Here is a 21,136-nt window from a genome sequence, read left to right as displayed (position 1 = left end):
CTCCCCAGGTGATCCCAGCCAGCCCTGTGGCTTTAAACACAATCGCTCAGCACATCAATGGCCCTCACACGTTTACCTCTAGTCCGAACCTCTCCCATCCTATTCCTATTCCCATGCTCTGTCCATCCTTCACCTCTTCAAATCTACCTGGTCCGACACCAAGGGCATCAGCTCTTGTCATCTTCCTAATTTCCAGCAACCTTAAGCAAATCAAAAGAGGAAGTAGATGGCAGAAAGGTGGGAAGGCCTAAAAGAAGACCAGCACTAGTTGTAAAGACAAGATTACAGCCTTCAAGACAAAGCTAAGAAGGAAATTTTCTAATTAAATTTCTAGAAATTTAAAGTTAGTCTAACTTTACTCTTGAAATTCTCAGTGATTAAAACTAATTTGCTGTAAAATCCAATTCATTTCTTGCATTTGCAGTGTTTTAATAAAAAAGACTTACCCTAAACAGTAACCCTGCCAAGCTCTGGGCAAACAAGTCCTTTATTTGTTTATCCTTCGGCTTCTGCATGACAGCTTCTGTTATCCGGAGTAGTATTTGCAACATCTGTTCCCTGGGCCACCCAAAATAAAAGCTCATATTATTAATCACATCTCCAAAGCACTTACATTTATAGGTACAAGAAATTCTCTTAAGGATTCAGCAAAATTGATAATCACATATCATTCAGAAGTATCTGAATGCCCATTACATAATGAATACCATACTTATCAAAACAAGCTAGCTTATGTTACCACAGTTCTAAAAATATGCTTCCTGTGCCCACATCAGTAGACAGGACAACCCAGGTTTCACCCCAGCTTGACCCCCCCTTGTAAAAATGGAGGCGACGCGTTTTCTCCACCTGTGCCAGCACCTACGGCACGCAGGGAGAGCTTGTGCCTACTGAACTTACGCAGCACTCTCAAACTTTCACATCCATTATTTTACTTAAACTGAGCAGCCTCCCTATCTCTCTGTGTGACAGTAAACAACATGGACTTTCTGGTCCTCGTCCTGGGGAGATCTGCCGTCAGCAGTGGCGGGTAGCCGCGCTCCACAGTACTCCCATAGGTAGGAGGGTTGGGAAAGGTCACCACTGGACGCTTAGGGCACGGAGCTTTGTGCCTGGAAGATCCCGACTCTGCAAACAGGGCACCCCTCGGAACCGCGGTCACAACGTCTCCATCACAGCACTCCTCGGACCGTGTTTCTTTTTTTTTTTTGGCTGTGTTGGGTCTTCGTTACGGCACGCGGGCTTTCTCTAGTTGAGGGAGCAGGGGTCACTCTTCGTTGCGGTGCACAGGCTTCTCATTGCGGTGGCTTCTCTTGTTGCAGAGCACGGGTCTAGGCGCACGGGCTTCAGTAGCTGTGGCACGTGGGCTCAGTAGTTGTGGCACACGGGCTTAGTTGCTCCGTGGCATGTGGGATCTTCCCGGACCAGGGCTCGAACCCGTGTCCCCTGCATTGGCAGGCAGATTCTTAACCACTGCGCCACCAGGGAAGTCCCAGAGACGGTGTTTTATGTAAAAAGTCTTTAAAGAGTATAAAACACTAGAGACACAAAATAGCACCGCTAATTGTGATGATGATGGTAAGTTCTCTAGCACAGCCAAAGGGCATTCTTCTCTCTCACAGTTGAGTTACATTCTTCATATCTTCCCCCAGATGCCATGGAAACGGAGAACGCATTGTCTTCTGTTAATGGAGGGAAATCACCCCGGTCCCTTTAACTACTTCTTCGAGGTCTTGAGCACAAACCATTCGTTCATCTCTGTAACTTTCTCCTCGGCCTGGCTCTTCAGTGATAAAACGAAGAAGTGGACAAAGTAATCTGGTCCAGGTCGGATAATGAGATCTCAAGTCATGGTTCCTTTATACTTTTCTCACATTTCTGAGAACAATGTTTTCTCTTAACACGATGCTGGATCTCATTAAACTTCTCCAGGGTCTCCTGCCCTCCTCGTGGCTGACCCCGTCTGACTTCCGTCCCGGTTTCTGCGGGTGCCCGTTCCCACTGTGCTCTGCTCTGCCTGCCCGCCCGGCCCCCTGCCCACGGACCCTGCAGGCTCAGGACTAGAGCTGTGTGGCCAGAGGATCGGGGCATGCATGCCTGGAGCAGCCGGCGACTTTGAGGAGGATGAGGGCAGAAATGGCCCAGGGCTGGAACAGCCTGTGCTCACCTCGGCCAGCGTCCCCCGGGTCCTGTCACAGGGGGAGGGGAGGGCTGCACCCAGGGTCGCCTCTGCTGCGCACGTTGTGTGATGCTCAAGACAAGGAAAAACAGCCCCTTCCACACCCATCGTGCGAACATGAGAACAAGAAACGTAGTAACTTTCAAATAAAACCTCAGTCACGGGAACTGTTATCAAAAATGCAGACCTGACGGAGGCAAAGACCGACACAGACACAGGGCAGGTTTAACTTCTGAACCTAAGAAAGCTTGGGAACCACAACATTCCCACATGGAATCTTCTGGAAGAGAATGGGGGTGGAAAACTACCTCCAGTTTGGAAAAATCTTTGCTAACAGTTCTGACCTCCACTTTCCTTTGTGTTTTGTGAAACGTTACCTCTGGTCACTCCTCTCAAAGGGGACCTGCCTGAAGAGCGAGCCCAGGACGGCCCACGTGTGCTGCCCGAGTGGCGGAGGAGTGGCTCTTGCCGCCTCTTTGTTCTCTACTTTGCCCCCATCTCCTTGCACACCTACTCACTAACACCGGCTATCCCCTCTTTGGGGGCCACTACTTGGCACCTGCCGGGCTACAGCCTGGTCTCGGCCACCGTCATCCACCGCCACAGAGTCTGCGCTCCAGGCACTGTCTCTCTCCACACGGCAGCCAGAGATCTTTAGGAAACATAAATCGGGTCGTGTCACACTCTCGCGCACAAGCAGAGGTAGCGGGGACCTTCCTGCAGCCCGCGGGGCCCTGTGCCCCCTGGCCTGGGGTCCCCCCCACTGCACTGGCCGCCATCTCATCCTGCCCGGAACCCACCAGCTAATGACCTGCAGTTCCTCCTCATGGGGATGCTCTTCCCTCCTGGCTCCGCTCAGAGAGGCCTTCCCACCCTCCACACTGCACCCCCCCCAACCAGCTCCACAGTTCTTAGCGCTGAACCCCACCTGACCCCGCTTCTGTGTTCATCACGTCTCTCAGGCCTATGAGGACAGACGCCTCGGGAGGGCAGGGACCCTGTCTGTCTAGTTCACCCTCTATCCTCACAGTAGAAGCTCCCTAGTTATTTACCAGATGAAAGAAGGGAGGGAGGGAGGGAGGGAATTCACTGATCATCTGGTACTTCAATACACAGGAAAATCTGCTAGGGAAATAGATCACATCCATGGTCTATGCTCTACTGACTTTTTTTTTTTTTTTTTGGTGAGTATTTTCATCTATTCCTATATTTTGATTTTTTATAGTTTTACCTGGAAATCTCTGAATTATTAAAGAAACAGAGAAGCATTGTTTAATTTTATTTCCTAGAATTTTCACCCCCAAAAAGATTATCAAAAATATCAAAATATTACTGATACACTGGTATACAGAATTCATAGAGTTTTCAAAGGAAAAAAAAAAGCATCAAAAACACTTGATACAACTGGTATGAGGGGCAGATATTTCAGTTGAAAGCTTCCAGCATTTCTCATTTCTTTCAACATTACTGACATAGCTTTTAACTTTGTTTAAATTGCCTTGTTCATCCCTGTGATGTTCTAGCAACAGCTTCTCGGAAAACAGCGCTAAGTTTAAAAGTCTGGGAAAGATGACACCAGAAGGTACAGCTTCAAATGATCATTTTGACATCTGTGGTTCCTGTATTTGTGAACCTTCTGCCCGCCGGCTTCCTCTGGGCCCACGCCCCCTCATCTGAGAAAGAAAAGGGCTGGACGCAAGGCCCTGGAGGCCCCGCCGGCTCAGTCCCACCTCACCCCCATGGCTCCCTGAGCGCCGGCTCCAGCCTCCAGGGCACAGGTCGGGGAATGGGGACCCCGAGCATTTCCGGGGGGCAGGTGCCACCAGCCCGGGTAGGAGGGTGCTGACCACTGCCAGGCAGGTAGGGAGGGTGCTGCCTGGGCGGGAGGAACCTGCAAGGACCGGACTGGAGAAGCAGAAGGGAGAGGCTGCCCCCCACCCCCCAAACCTTAGGAGCTGGAGGGATGTGCAGACACTCATCACGGGAAACTCTAATGTACTGCTTACCTCTGGGACATTATAAACACAAAGACACCAAACAAAAATGAACGACCAGGAGGAAAACACTTCACATAAGTGTATTTTAATGACGCCACTATATTTTTCACTGCACTCTGACAATTTATCACTTAAAATAATTGTTTTTCTAAAATGAATTTAAAACTTCAAGTTTAAAACCATCAAATCAGTTAAAAGTATTCTGGAGCAACTAACCAACCCTCCTGGGATTATGAAGAAGGATATTATAAAACGTCAGTTACTGCTTTTCCACAAACTGTTTGATAACAGTTTAAAATGGAAAAATCTACTATTAAGTAATATGACTACTTACTCTTAATTTGAGAACTTTTTTTAAAACCAATAATGAAAATAAATGAACTATCAAAGTACTGGATACTTACCTTCATAATTCTGTTACAAAAGACTGATTATCATCTCATCGTTCACTTTGTAAAGCTATTTAATAAACGGAGGCTTTGGTATTTTAATTATTACGTTGAAAACAGAAACATCTGTTTTACAACGTTAATTAATTGAAAATATACTCACCATGTCTTTTTATTCATTGTAAGCTCCATTATCATGTGCCTAAAAATAATCAGAACAGCTTTACATGCATCAACTTGCTCCTTCAAGAGCATGGGAACTTCCACACACGGTTCCAGCAAAAAGACGTTTGCAGCGTTTGTCAAAAATACCTGAGAACCAACAAATTTTACATGAGAAAATATAATTAAACAGATAAACCTGAACAAATTTTGTTTAAAGGGAATGATATTAATTTCACCTTTGAGCTATTTCAATAAGACAAGTGGTACCAACACATACTCAAATTTATTCTAGTTCATCCCTTAGAATTACTTAAATACGGATCCTTGAAAGACCTTTTCTAGAAAAATAATTGCTATTACATATTAATATTGCAGATTTGGAAATTTATGAATCAGAAAGGCTTCTGAAGATTTCTTTTTGACACCCCCTCAAAAGTTTTTTAAAAAAGATAAGACAGGATCATTGCCTGTGGGTGAGGAACCTTGAGGGGCCGGCAGAGAGGGTAGGGGCCCTGGGGCAGACAGCGGCTGGAAAGAACGACCTGGCTCTTGTTGAGTCCCCAGCTTCGCTGACATGAAGGCCTTGCTGACAGGAGGCAGCCAGTACCACCCAAAGGGCAGCCAGCAAAGGGGCAAAGGCGCGTGGTCAACACTGCACACTTTCCAGCAGCATGGGCTTTCAATATGAGAAATACAATATGCAGCAGAATACAAAACCTAAGGAAATTCTTAGGATAAAAACTGAGATTTTGAACAAAATTTAGAAAGTACGCCAACTGCTCTACACTCTGCCTTTAGGATACAAGTCCCCTGTCCTGTACCATCGATAGAGAATTGTGAGGAGCACGGATCCAGGCTACCCTGTAGGGAGTTACTGCCCGGGGGCACTGCTGCAGCATAACAACGTGTCATCATTTACAGAGAGTCAGGACATTCTGAGCTGTCAACCAGGTGACAAGAATGGAGCTTCTCCACCTTCTAGACCTACTACAGTCCCTCTTAGTTCTCCTCTCCATTCAACAGCACAGACATCAATGATCCGGGAACAAACAGAGCTGGCTCACTTGTGGACGAAATCCATTAACACAGCATCTCAAAACAGATGCACAAACTGACCAGAGGAACTGAAATGAGCACACTCAAAAGTCAAGTGGGCGAACTAAAATGTTGACAGCCTCTGAGATCATTTTATGCAAGATAAAAAACGTATCGTGTCCCAATTTTCTAGGAAGAATCACAAAATCAGCACTATAATAGTTGATAACAGATGATAACAGCCCTTGTGAAGATTTACTAAGCTTCGAGTAAGAAAAATGAAAATAAAGAACCTTTTGACTAGCGAACTATAGCTTTAGTGACTATGTCTTTTAAAGAAGTATGCCATAGATGATGTACTACAATACAGATCCTTTTTAACTCAATGTACTTGGCTCCCTGATTTAATTTTAAACCTTTGCATACTCCAAAGTAAAAGTGAGGAGCCTTCATATATTATATTTCTTTCATTTTACTTTCAAAACAACATCAAAAATGTTGACTTCATGACTATTTATTACCATGTTAGTATCAGTTAGGATAAAAATAAATCAACAAAATGAATATGTCCAAATTATACTCGTCAGAAGCAACTATAAAACAGTACTATCTTATCAAACCTCCACTTGGCCACATTTTCCTCATTAACCAAATCAAGGACCAAGGTACTCGATAAAATGAGAACAAAAACAGCTATCTAAATCCAAACTAAATATTTTTAAAAACTGTAGAACTATAATCAAGTAGAAATTTTTTTTCTTGGCTCAGCCAAGGGGATGTAAGTTCTCATTCTAGAGAATAAATAACTCACCTGAACTCAGGGAAATAACAGGCACCTGCAACCCCCACTGGCCGACTACGGGATGCTCTGCGGGGAGGGGGCGGGGCGGGGACTCCTGCAACCATTGCTCTGGTGGGCGCACAGGTGACATTTAGGAGCTGCGCCAAAGTTCTCTGAAGCTATTCAAGTAAAATCATCTTGATTTTTTTTAAGCTAAAATTATTTGCTGATTTTCAAATTATTTGCTGATTTTCAATGAAAAATGAGAAAATTAATTAATTACAGTATATTAAACTGCCAATTAACTTGAAAACAAAAAGGATCCCATGATAAGGAATCCTCTCAAGAGACAGATGACAGAAACACGGCATCACTGAAAACTGGGTACCATGCCTTCCTGCCCCAGACCCTACGCCCAGCCTCTGTGTGGGAAGCCTAACTGGACACAGATGAACGTGGATATGGATATGGGGAGGAGGGTGGAGTGCCAGGGATCAGGGGAAAGAGAGGGGCCCTGTGTTTTCACGTATACTTCGAACAACCTTCAAACTGGGTGCAACCCAAGAGGTAATCTCCCAATCTTCATTTCTGAGATAAAATCCTGAGATCTGGGGAGACTGAGTGATAAGCCAAAGCTGCTCTTTCCAATGTTCCCAAATGGTATTGGTTCTAGTTCATATATTCATTCTGATAAATATCTAAAAATTACTGCATTAATCATCATTCTTCATAAACACAGGCAATTTTTAAGAGGAATATTACTTGTAAGATTATATAATCACCCAGTTTGTCTTACAAATTAGAATCCAGGTAACTCACTACCCATATGTGTTCAGAATGTGGCACATATATAAAATGGAATATTACTCAGCCATAAAAAGAAAAGAAATTGGGTTATTTGTAGTGAGGTGGATGGACCTAGAGTCTGTCATACAGAGTGAAGTCAGTCAGAAAGAGAAAAACAAATATCGTATGCTAACACATACACATGGAATCCAAAAAAAAAAAAAAAAAATGGTTCTGAAGAACCTAGGGGCAGGACAGGAATAAAGATGCAGACGTAGAGAATGGACTTGAGGACACGGGGAGTGGGAAGGGTAAGCTGGGACAAAGTGAGAGAGTGGCATGGACATATATACACTACCAAATGTAAAACAGATAGCTAGTGGGAAGCAGCCGCATAGCACAGGGAGATCAGCTGGGTGCTTTGTGACCACCTAGAGGGGTGGGCTAGGGAGGGTGGGAGGAAGATGCAAGACAGAGGAGATATGGGGATATATGTATATGTATAGCTGATTCACTTTGTTATAAAGCAGAAACTAACACACCATTGTAAAGTAATTATACTCCAATAAAGATGTTTAAAAAATAAATAAATAAATAAAAAGAAGATACTTTTAAGGTTGAAATCTCAGTCATATATTCACTGTATAACAATCCCTCTCAAAAAACTGCAACCAGTTCAGATGTCTTCTCTGACTAAAAAAAAAAAAAAAAAAAATCTTTATAAATTGAAGGTGGGGAAGCAGAAAGAAAACTTAGCATGAGAATTTAAGGGCTGTTTACTGATGGATGGCTAAAAACATCACCATACTTTATACGATGTTACCCCCAATAAACAAAATGTTCAAGCTGACTCCATCCGGGAGCTTTCCCATCTGTGGCCGTCGCATACCTGCAGCATAGCCTGGGCCCCAGCCTTCACGTTCTTATTCTCCTCTTCGGTCACACACCCTCTGCTCACAGCACTCGTGAAGGAATAAGTTCGTCCCCAACTGGAAGACCGCTTGTGACCAGAACTTTCAGATGAGGTCTTTAGAAAATAACAATCAGTCAGCAGAGTGGGGAGAAGCACATGTTGTATATTTAGTTCCTTACGCTCACCAGAATTCATGAGATTACAGGTTCCAGAAGGCAAGTCTCTTTTCTGTTGTGTTCACCATTCTACCTCCATCACCTAAAATGGTGCTTAGCACTTAGTATGTGCTGAAGAAATAGATAACGTTTGTCCAATGGCCCAGTGAACATGACTGTTGATTTGTTTTGACCTCATGACTAGTTATTAAGATGACTTCACCAATATTGAAAAATCAAATTAGGGAATTAATATAGATATTTAAAAGTGATATACCTTTGGTTACAAGTATTTTTTAATGTTTGGTGTTAATTGCCATGACAAACACCCACTTTTAGAAATAATTCTCAGACTAGATGTCAAAATAGCATGCCAGAAATATAAATACGACCTAAGTTTTTTTTGCGCATCTAGTAGAGGCCTACTCGCACCTGTGGCTTTATCTAACATGGAATGAAAGGTCCATCCTGATAGCACCCCTCTCTGAGAACAGCATCAGCCCTGAAGCGAGGCTCGCAGTGGAGATTAATATTGTGTGTCACGTTGGACTGTTGCTGGTATGGCCACTGTACAAGGAAAGTCTGCCAAAACATTCTAAATTTAGTTAAGTGAATATTACTTATTTAAGCATATCAATGATATGGCAGTGACATTTTTAGTCTCATCAGAGATGTGCAAAGTATATTGGCTTATTCAAAGACTCTCATGCAGTAGTGAATAAAGAAGCTGCCACGCACACGTGGCCAAGCCTGAGCTTAGGATGTGGCAGAGGACCTTGAACAGTGAACAGAAGCAGCCCCCCTGAGGCAGGCGCTCATGGAACTCAGCAACCCGAGAGCATCAGAGCTGACAACAAAGAGGTGGCCTGACTGCGACCCTTGACTGAGCAGAATACTTTGCTTTATATTTTAATATAGATGCTCCCAACTCAACCAATAAGTGATAAAATATTACCTGCTTGTTATCAGTCTCTGAAAATCCTGATTTTTCAGCATCTTCTTGGGCAACTTCTTTTATGTCTGGTTCCTCCATGAACACAGGTTTGTCCTGGAGGATCCACTTTCTGTACACTTGAACTACTTTTCTGGTTACAGCTATGTCACAGGAAGGCAGCAAAAATGCCTAAAATGATAAGAGAAACTCCCTTTAACACAAGCTCAGGTCACCAAAGAGCCCAACAGACATTTTCAACGCCCATCACCAATCTCAGACTTTCCTTTGAAACACAGACTACACAGGGCCACATGTTTCTGTGCACACCAAACTTACCTGAGGAAAAAAGACAATTGTGTTTACGGCAGTTGCTTCAATTGGGCCAATTGTGTAACTGGGCCAGAAAACAAAATGCAATTTTTTTTCCACAAAATAACCAAAATGCATACCTATAGAGATATATTAATTGGCTGTATGAACAATAATAACTGTACAACTGAGAACTTTTCCCAACAAATGAGAAATAGATGATGAGATGGTAGAGATCATAGTACAGCCAGTTGTCACGTCTCTTCCCAAGTTCACATGCAGTGATGCTGTGTTGGTAACTTGAACTGGCCATAGTGAGAGTAGTGACAACACAGAAGTTGGCAAATGTTACCCACCAGGGCTTTTGTTTTCTTTCTTTTGTCTTTTTTGCCTTTTCCTTTCCTTTCCTTTCCTTTCTCTTTCTTCCTTTCCCTTCCTTCTTTCTTTCCTCCTTCCTTCCCTCCCTTCCTTTCTTGAGAGTCAGTTGTCCAACTGGCCAGTTGTAGCATTATGCATACTTATGTGAACTTTTTAACATTAAAGAATCCCCTTACACATCTGCACACAGAATTTTTGTTTAAGGTGATCAGAATCCAAACGTAGACAACTATGTAACCCAAATTCAATATTACCTTCCTCCCAGAAAGCAAATATAAATCCCCTCTGGAGGAAAATAAAATCATAGTAAAACCAAAATTATTTGCACAGTCTGATTAATATGATATACAGCATATTAATAAAAAAATTAGAAATGTGAGAAAAGAAGTCAACATTAATAAAATCACGTTAAAAATAGATAATAATTTAAACATATAAGAGATCTAGGTAAAGTATCAGAAAAAGATGTATATGAAATTGAAAAATAAAATAACCAAAATTAAAAGCCCAGTGTAAATGGCTGACAATAGGATGGATGTAGCTGAAGAGTAAACTGGAAAAAAAATCCGATGAAAATATACAGAATGAAGCACAGAGAGACAAAGGATGGCTCCATCAGAAGAGAGGTGAGAGAGAACACAATGCAAAGGTTATCTTTTCCATGGCTGGAGATGCAGAAGGAAAGAATGAGTCAAAAGCAGCAGAAACAATATCTGAAGATAGAATGGCTTAGAATTTTACCCAAAATGATAAAACACATCAAGCCACAGATTCAAGAATCACAAAGGAACACAAGCAGGATACATTCAAAGCATATTACACTAAGACTGCTGAAAACCAAAGACAATCTGAAAATCTTAAAAGGAGCCAGGGGGAAAAAAGACACATTTCTTCCAAAGGAATAACCACATGACTTAGCATAACTTCTCAAAGAAACAATGAAAGCCAAAAACCAATGGAACAAAATATTCAATGTGCAGAAAGAAAGCAGCTGCCAAAGTAGAATCTGACATCCATAAAGAAATATTTCAAAAATAAAAGCAAAACAGACATTTTCAGATAAGAAAATGAGAAAATTTTTACCAATAGACCTAATCTAAGGGAAATACTAAAAGTTATTCTTTAAGCAGAAGGAAAATAATTCCAGGTCAGAGATTTGGGAAGAAATAAAGTGCAACAAAAATGGTAATTATTTGGATAAATCTAAATGAATAATATATATATGAATATATATTAAAAAAAGAATAAAACTGGATAAAGTAATTAAGTAGTTCTGAAAGAGATGATATATATGTATATGTATATATATATTTGTGTATATATAATACATATTATATATTCATAATATGGCATTAAATGGCATACACATACATAACAGTGGTATATAAACTAAGAAGGAGTAAATGGAACTAAAATGCACACCGAGAGGTAAAAGTTGAAATTAATGCTAGATTTTAAGTTAGGGATGCATATTGTTAATGCTTAAAATATTACAAATGAGTGTAAAAATACTTATCTAGAGGAGAAAAATAGGATGCTAAATGTAATCAGTCTGAAAAAATTAAGACAGAAAGTAGAAAGATAGTAGATGTAAACACAATTATAGCAGTTGTTACATTAAATGTAAATGCAATAATGCTCCAATCAAAAGACAGAGATTATAAGGTTGGATTTTAAAAACTATTAAAAAGACCACATGCTATTTATAAGAGGACATCCAAAACATATGAAAAGGGGACGTCGAAAGCAAAAAGTTAGAAAAAGATTACCATGAAAATACTAACCAAAAGAAAACTGGAGAGCTATATTCAGAACAGGCAAGAACAACTTTTAGGCAAAAAAAAAAAAAAAAGGCATTACTAGAGAAAAACAAAGTTCTAAATGATAAAAGATTCAATTCAAAGGAATATATAATAATTCTAAATCTGTACTGCAACTAAGAATTTTACTTAGCAAAATTCATATTCATATACATCAAATACTGATAAACTGTGAAGAAACAGACAAATCCACAGTCACAGTAGGATATTTCTCAGCTGAGAAAACAGCAGACAAAAATAACAGGATAGAAGAGAGCTGAACACATACATCAGACCTTCTCACTCTCCTCCACGTCTCAACCTCTCATACCCTTCCTCTCTTTGTCTCTCCAAGGTGCATTCAGGATAATTTCTTCAGACCTGTCATCAAATGCATTCCCTCTTCAGCTGTATCTAATCTGCTATTAAACCTACCCATTGAAGTTTTCCTTTAATATTTCAATTATTACATTTTTTTCATCACTAGAAGTTCTATTTTCTTCCTATTCATATCTGCTTAGTCATCTGCTATGGTTTCTTGTTCTCTGCAAACATTTTCAAGCTTGTCTTTTATTTCTTTAAATGTGTTAAACATATTCATTCTAAAGTCTCAATTGTATAACTGAAATCCTTGTGAGGTATTCTTGCCTCTTCTGATTTGTCTGTCTAGAAAACTTTTGATGTATAAATTCCTAAGAGGAAGAAAGTGACCTGAAATTATTATACCCAGCTAAACTACTGTTCATGTGCAAAGGCAAAAAGAAAACATTACCCATCACAAAAGGACTCAAGGTAGATAAACAACAAGGATTTACTGTATAGCACAGGGAACTACATTCAGTATCTTGTATTGATAATAACCTATAATGGAAAAGAATCTGAAAAAGAATATATATATAGTCTGTATTCTATATTCTGTATTATGTATGTCATATATATTCTATATTCCATATTCTATCTGTTATATTCTATATGTTATATTCTATATTCTATATATGTTTTATATATATATATATATAACTGAGTCACTTTGCTGTACACCTGAAACTAACACAATATTGTAAATCAACTATAGTTCAATAAATAAATAAGTAGGACTCAGGGAATAGAGCTGCCAATACACCTTCTTGAAAACACCACTCAGCGACAAAACGAGACCAACCAAGAAGTCAATCAAAGCAAGTATTTTAAGGCTGTGGACACCAGGAGGAACGAATCTGTCAAAATACAGAACCAAGATTAAATACCTCTGCCCATCAGGATTCCAAAATCAACTGCAAATGTAAATTTATAATATAATGAATATTTATATATTCATTATATTATAAATTTATAATATAATGAAATCAGCAGATGGGGAGAGGAGGCTCAAAAAAACACAAGGCTGCTAAGCTCTTCACGTTTCATAACAAGAAATCAAGTGCCACCTAACATTAAAACATTCAGGTAAAAAGTGATTCCAATATTTTAATGCTATTATAATCTTTTTATTATAGACACATCTTCTAGCAATTAATATTTCTTGTGGTAAAGGAATATTTACTGGAATTTCAACAATTCCTTTGGGTTTGCTGTCCTTTCTTCTGTTAAATTCAGGTAAAAATAAAATTCAGAACTACTCATTAAAACTGCATTAATGGCCGCGATAGTGAGAGGCCTGCGCACCGCGATGAAGAGTGGCCCCCACTTGCTGCAACTAGAGAAAGCCCTCGCACAGAAACTAAGACCCAACACAGCCAAAAATAAATAAATAAATAAATACGTAAATAAAGGAGTTCCTTTAAAAAAAAAACACTGCATTAAAGATTCATTCAGAATTAAAGGTTCCATTGTCATAAAGCTATTCTGCGGTCTCCCACCCCGCCCCTGCCACTTCCACACACCTGTCGTGGCCCCGGCCTTCACCTTGGTCAGCCTCTGTCTGATTCGCCTGTTTCTGTCCACGGCTGCCTGCCTGCCTGTCCACCCATCCCTGCCGGCCAAATTCTACCTCTGTCTGCCCGTCTACCTGCACCTACCCACCTGTCTGGCTACACCTTCCTGCTTATCTCCACCTCTGCTGGCTGGCCAGTCTGCACCTTCCTGTCTGTTCTACGCTGCCTGCCAGTTTGTTTATGTCTATCAGCTCATCTGTAAGCCCTCCTGTCTAACCATCCACCAGGCTGCTTCCTGTCTGTTCATATCCTGCCTCACCCTGTCCTCTCTGCTGGTCTCTTGTGCTGCCAGGCCAGCAGCCATCTATACACACACAGAAATACCTAGAATGATGCTCTTCTAACACTGATAACAGTTACTTGGATGGCAGTGTTTGAGTGATTTGTTTCTGGCTTTCTCCACTATACTTATATCTATAGAAAGATACTATCTTTCTCTAATGAAGTCATCTTCTTTTTAAATAAAAATAAAGTTGCTCTTTAAAATAAAACCAAACTACCAACAAAACAACCTAGTGAACAAACATCCTTTAGAGCAGTACTTTCATTTCAGATCATAACCTAAGTAAGACATTTTCCATAAGGATATATGCATTTGTGTATGTAGTATACACAAAAATAAATCAGAAGTTTCACAAAGAAATACTAATTCTTACAATATTCACTGCGCTGTGAATTTTTTGGGTCTGCTCTACTTTACTCTATTTCATTAATTTAAAAAAAAATACTGGCTCTTGACCCACTACATTAATTTCATGACCAACAAATGATCACACAAGGTAGCCTGAAAAACAGCAGTTAGGAGACAAGTTTCTGGTGGAGTGACCCAGGGATCAGAACCGCCCTCCTGACGCACTCCACCCGCCCAGCCTGCCTGCTGGAGACTGCCTTGAACCTTGCCAAACCTCATCTCCCTCAGGAACCTTCTACGGCCACCGCCTTCAACTCATTGAACCATCCAGTCTGAGGTGACTGCTCCGTCAGCCCCGCCCTGAGCCGCCCAGCCCCCAGTGGTCCCCGTGGGCCTCTGTTCCCACATCACGCGTGTGGACATCTGACCTGCCTCTTGCGTTGTTCTCTGTTACGTACACACACATCTTAACTCCACACTGAAAATGTGCACTTCTTGAATGAATGCACATTTTTAAACTTCAACAGCCTTTAGGCTTAGTCTCTGAAGGATTTAAAATTAAAAAAGAAATTATTATAAAAGAAGTCACATTTTGCCTTCCATAAAAGAAAGCTTCATCATTGACCAAGAGAGGGCAATAAAACGCAATGTTCAAACCCATGCCCCTTTTCCCAAATGTCTCTATTTCAGTATTTTAACAATGCATAATAATCATATTTGAAATCTCACATAAGCTTTCAGATTAGATTTGATTAAGAATAATTATAAAATGTAAACGTTTTTGAATTTCGTGATACAAAGATGGCTCATAGGGCTTCCCTGGTGGCGCAGTGGTTGAGAATCTGCCTGCCAATGAAGGGGACACGGGTTCGAACCCTGGTCGGGGAGGATCCCACAAGCCGTGGAGCAACTAGGCCCGTGAGCCACAACTAATGAGCCTACGTGTCTGGAGCCTGTGCTCTGCAACAAGAGAGGCCGCGATAGTGAGAGGCCCGTGCACCGCGATGAAGAGTGGCCCCCACTCGCCGCAACTAGAGAAGGCCCTCACACAGAAGCTAAGAGCCAACACAGCCAAAAATAAATAAATAAATAAATAAATAAATAAAAAAGATGGCTCCTAACTTCAGGCATAAGTAGCCTGCAGTTACCTCAATGATGCAGTTTCTACTTCAAAAGTGAATTTACACTGGATCTAGGATTTTGATTGAATTTAGAACTTAGAACACACTATTGCCAGGGGTGGAATGCCAATAATGGATGCAAATGGAACTATGTGTATAATAAATAAATAAATACGCAATATAGGTAGAACCACATCAGTTTAGCACTTGTCTTGTGCAAAATTTAAAAGCTTTGTTAATGATATCTGATTTTAAGTATTTGTATCCAAGGGTTTAAAACATTACTATAGATCAGGATCAGCAAACTACGATCCACAATGCAAATCCAGCCTGGCACTTAATTTTTGTAAGTAAGGTGTTACGGGAAAGCAGCCATGCTTGCTTGTTCCACGTTGTCCATGGCCACTTTCTCACCATTTTCTTAAGTAGAAATTTTTTATTGATTAAAATACAAAATACAGTAAAACCTCTAGAGTGCTGTGGATTGTGCTGGGACTGTCCCTCTTGGTGGAAGTTGCTTTCCTGTAAGTCTCAGAGGTGAAGGTCTCCTCCTTCCCCACGCGGGTCTCGCCTCCGCGGGAAGCTCTTGGCGGTGCACGTGCGTCGCCCATGTGTGAACAGGCCCCTCCTCCTCTCCCCCCCAACAGGTTTCCGCCATCCGAGGGCCTCCCCCTCTGCTCGGGGCACAGACTGAACGACCATCCCCTCATCACACACAAGGTCTCCACTTCCCGGGGCACCGGTTCCAAGACACAGGTGGCCAACAACTGCTCCCATGTGCCAGGCCACTGTCTCACCCCATCAAGGCCCTGCTTCCTATGTCCGAAGCTGCAGCTGAGGGTTTCTGCCCAGCAGCAGTACTGCCTTGTGGGCACACGTGTCATGGGCGGGGGGTTGGGGGGATGCTGTCCTGTGCACCATAGATGCTTAGAATCATCCAGGCTCCCTCCCACTAGATGCCAGTAGCAGCACCTCCCTCCCCACTGTGACAGTCACACAAGTGTCCAGTCACACACATGTCCAGACAGTGAATCAGCTGCAGCGGTGGGCAGGCTGCTCAGGGCTGCTCTGACCTCTCCAGCATCTTCCCTTGCTGCACCTGTTTTCTCATCTGCGCTTCTGCTCATCCCGACACCTTCTCACCCACCAGTTTCCACCAAAGGTCTATTATTTCAATGTCTTGACCTCGGCTCCTTTCCTTCCTCTGAATCCCCTTCTCTAGCCTCCTTTTTCCTCTCAGGCCATAAATACCTCTACTGGAGGTGCCTGCCATATGCCTCTGTGGGCAAAGTCCAACTGTGCAGGAACCTGCAGCTCGTGAGCTCCTACAGCCCTGGAACAATCCAGCCTTGGGCCGTCTCGGCTGTGCTCACGTGCCGCGGTGGTTCAGTGCCGCGGGGGTTCAGGAGCGGCTTTCTCCCCGCCTCCCTCTGGGTTTAAAGTTTGTTATGGAAACACGAGGTATTTGCAGGATGATTTTGTTCAAATATAAAATCTTCCCACCCCGTGTAGGAATTTTACAAAAACCAAAGTCATAAAAACAAAATTAAAAATTACCAAAAAGCCCAAATCACAGCCCTCCACTTGACACATTAAATGTGGGATTAGAGAAATCATTACGGAGTTGTGTGATGGAGCCCAACTTGTCGATTATATTTCTTGGAGTATTATGAGTGAAAGGACAAGAACAGAAACCTCTTCAGCTCCGTGACCACACACACACACACACACACACACACACACACACACACACACTCACTCACCTGGCGGAACACCTCGTTCACGAAGTTGACGTAGCCACGCGTGGACAGAAGGATGCGCTGGACCATCTCGTACACGGCGCGGTGCTCCTCCTCAACGCCACAGACGCTGCAGCTGCTGAGCCGGCGCTCGGACAGGGTGCTGCTGTCCGAGTGGCTTCTGTCCTGCTCGGCCGCCCCGCCGCCGTCCAGCTCCGGCGCCCGCTCCTGCACCGCACCTCCACCCCCGACGGTCTGCAAGAAAGGCACCCGCTCCTGAGGGATCCTCGCAGACTCCAGAACACCTGGCAAGACTGAAGGCTTGCCTTGTTTTCAGGGACTCCCATTACCATGCACTTGAAGAGCAGCGGGAAACGCAGCCCTGCTCGGAGCACAAGGGACTCCTGGACCTGCACTTACCCACTTTCTAATTCACCAACTAACTCCTCCCCAACTAAGTTATTTTAATGGGAATAGTATTGCAGGGAGGGAGGCTGCGAAATGTTATCAGCCTGGTTTATATCTGTAAAATCACAGAATAAATTATGTGTAAATGAATTTATATTATCATTACCTGTGGTCTCCACCCTTCAGCACTTAATCTACGGTCACAGAGATTTGGAAATTTGGTGGATTTTTTGCAGCCACAGTGCTGGGAAGCTTCATCTGATTCACATGAGTAAGTGACACCTTGATCGGAGGAGTGTCAATATCTTTAAAGGGTATTTTATGAGAAGGACCTTGATCTGAGTTTCATATTCAGAATCTCGGATCAAACTTAACTAAAATATTTACAAAACTTTAAATATTTAGAGGCTTTAGGAGCACAAAGAAATAAAATAATCTATGTAATCATTCACAAAGTTTAATTTGTTTTTTTGCTCTCATTTCCCCCAGAATTAAAGATTTCCTCCAAACACAACATACGTGTAATTTTGCTTCAATCTTTGCAAATTACTGTATTATTCTTGTGTCAAAAATATATAACCTAAATACCACTAAAATTCTACCTACTGTGAATATGTTTTACAAAAGTGACAAGAAACGAGTCACACAAAATAACTTCAGCGACTACCAAGGATAGTTTGAAAGCAAAGCAGATGTCCAAATAATAATCTCTAGAGAAAATTAATAGAAAATTATATTGATAGTAATTTTTCTCTTCATGCCTGGGATATTAAGCCTGTGTGGCTTATCAAAGGCACTGCCACACTGTGCAGTGAGCTACCCTATAGAAATTATTTCATCTTTTTGATGGATCAACTACCTTGCAGAGAAAAATAAAATTTTACTCATTTTTACTGATATACATACATTTTTAATCTGTAAAGCATGGAGGTTAGATTAAATCTAACATCCTTTATGGCTTCATAAACTGTGACTTTTTGATCAGTAACTTTCATTTTCCCAACAAGCCAAAAAAAAAAAAAAAAGTATACACATACTTACATAGAAAATTTTAAATGGCCACAAATTCTTTGGCACTCCCTCTGCAGAAGGGGGAAATCTGTGTCCCCTGCTTTGGATCCCCATGGGCTGGGGGATAGAGTTAACCAGCAGAATGGAAGGGTGGAGAGGAACTGTGCCTTCTCAGGACCCAGGCCCAGGAGGCTGACCACTCCCGCTTGGCATCTCTGTGAACTTTTGCTCTCGGAGCCCTAAGCGGCCAGGGAAGAAGTCCAGCTGCCTTGCTAGAGGGGCTATGTGGAAAGGGAGGCCCAGTGGAGCCCAGCCTTCCAGCTGCACCCATCAGAGTAACAGGCACGGGAATGAAGTCATCCTGGACCCTCCGGACCAACCAGCCATTGACTACCACCCACTGACCTCAGCTAATGCCACATGAAGCACACAAATTGTCCAACCAAATCCCACCCAAATTCCTGACCCAAAAAGGGAAATAAGTAATATGATTAAAGGGTTGTTGTTTTAAGCCACTCCATTTTGAGGTCATTAGATAACGAATTAGATAACACAGCAATTAGATAACTAAAATCATGTATGTAAAGAATTATGTTTAGGGCTTCCCTGGTGGCGCAGCAGTTGAGAATCTGCCTGCCAATGCAGGGGACACGGGTTTGAGCCCTGGTCTGGGAAGATCCCACATGCCGCGGAGCAACTAGGCCCGTGAGCCACAATTTACTGAGCCTGCGCGTCTGGAGCCTGTGCTCCGCAACAAGAGAGGCCACGACAGTGAGAGGCCCGCGCACCGCAATGAAGAGTGGCCCCCACTTGCCACAACTAGAGAAAGCCCTCGCACAGAAACGAAGACCGAACACAGCCATAAATAAATAAATAAATAAATAAACCCAAAAGTTTTAAAAAAAAAAAAAGTGAGCTCTGTGATCCAAATAGAACATAATGATAACATAGATGAATTTCCCATCATGCCATAAATTGAAAAAACTTCTCTAGATAAAACAGTGCTTTTCTCAGCCTCCTCTAGTTCACATCAACAAAAGGATGCTTTCCAAAAACATCTGTATGTTTTAACAGACGTTTATAATTATAGTAAGTGATGAGAGTGGAAACAAACTGGTAATTCAAGTTTATTCATTTCTTGCCTCTTTTCTGAAGATTAACAATAAGAGCATGAATACGAATTAACTACAGAGAGAGGTCCATTTTCTGCCCACTACAATCAAGCTGGAATTCTCAACTATAATTTAATATTAGTTGATTCTGGTGGTAAATATAAAGATGCTTTTTACCTCTTTGCCATATGATGAAGGCTTAGCCAGTGAAACAGACATATCTGCTTGGACTAGGTCTGTGCTGTCAGGGCTCAGGAAATTGCATGCTACAGGCTACCACTTAATCCCTCCCCTCCCCACCCTGGTTTCCTCTCAACCCATGGCTCATACTGAGACTTGCTCACCCTCAGGGTCAGGCCAGATGAGGATACCCACAAAGCAGGTGTGAAACGAGGATGCAGCTGCCGTTCTGCTGGTGATGCCTGATGCCACTCAATTCCCCATCATGATTTACCCACGGGGTTGGAGGCAGCCTACGCTTGCCTGGATAGAAGTAAGAACACAGAGCACTAGAGTGGCAGTCAACAGGCAAGTGGGTCTGTGTGATACACAAGCTTCCCCAGGGGTGTCAAGTTGTGTGATTCATCTTTTCTAACTGTTCACCCCATAAGATACAACAATTTCGGGAAACCCATAGTCCATGAATCATTATTGAAGGGCTGGCTCAGAATTAGTAAAAGTGGTACTTTAACACTGTAACTAAAGAGTTATCATACAAATAAGTGTGATCAACTGTCTTAGTATCGCACACTTTTTTTCATTCCCTCATGGAGTTCTTTGGGTTTTAATGCTTAATTAATGTGCTACTGAAATTTTAAAATCACTACTCCGCTTTCTCTAATATATGCTGAAGTACTTCTATATCACACAAAAATGAATTACCAAGGAATAAATAATAGTTCACTGAAAACACTTTAGGCTGAGATGAAGCACCAAGAATGTTCAGGTTTGAAAGGGGGATTTGTGGTCATTGTTGCCAACATGGTACCAGATTTCCAGGCAACCGTATTCTTGCTCTCCCATGAATGATGCCACCAAACAAGAAAATCTGTCAAACCAGATTCTCCGAGGGCTAAGTGAGCTAATTCCTTTCCTCCCTGGTGAAAAATACTGTCAAAGTTATTAGTTCTAGATCAAAAGGAAGTAAATTCACTTTGGAAAAACACACACACAAAACCCCCCATACATGACCTTTAACACAGTAATAGTGGCAAAAGTGTGAACTCTATTTGGAAGCAGCATTTAAAATATTGTTTTAAAGGGCTTTTATAAGAGCAGTACATTCTTTGAAAAGAGATTCTGGATCACCTGACTTAGACAGTGATGTTCACCTTACACGGATAAAATTATATTAAACTTG

At 42.0% G+C, this 21,136-nt stretch overlaps 1 protein-coding gene across 3 annotated transcripts in view; it reads right to left on the bottom strand.

Annotated features, from left to right (window-relative positions):
- RALGAPA2 (Ral GTPase activating protein catalytic subunit alpha 2) overlaps positions 1-21,136 on the bottom strand; it is a 280,276-nt gene that overhangs the window by 190,474 nt on the left and 68,666 nt on the right. For all 3 annotated transcript variants that reach the window (XM_068565247.1, XM_068565249.1, XM_068565248.1), the window contains exons 10-14: positions 17,270-17,500; positions 9,356-9,523; positions 8,222-8,359; positions 4,729-4,877; positions 447-558 (exon numbers count right to left, since the gene is read on the bottom strand). In XM_068565247.1, the coding sequence (XP_068421348.1) occupies positions 447-558; positions 4,729-4,877; positions 8,222-8,359; positions 9,356-9,523; positions 17,270-17,500 (798 nt within the window). The remainder of the gene's footprint in view (positions 1-446; positions 559-4,728; positions 4,878-8,221; positions 8,360-9,355; positions 9,524-17,269; positions 17,501-21,136) is intronic.

This window comes from Eschrichtius robustus, chromosome 16, assembly GCF_028021215.1.
Source record: "Eschrichtius robustus isolate mEscRob2 chromosome 16, mEscRob2.pri, whole genome shotgun sequence".
Taxonomy (NCBI): Eukaryota; Metazoa; Chordata; class Mammalia; order Artiodactyla; family Eschrichtiidae; genus Eschrichtius; species Eschrichtius robustus.
Note: the sequence above shows the minus strand (reverse complement) of the source record. Positions and strands in the feature narration are given on the sequence as shown.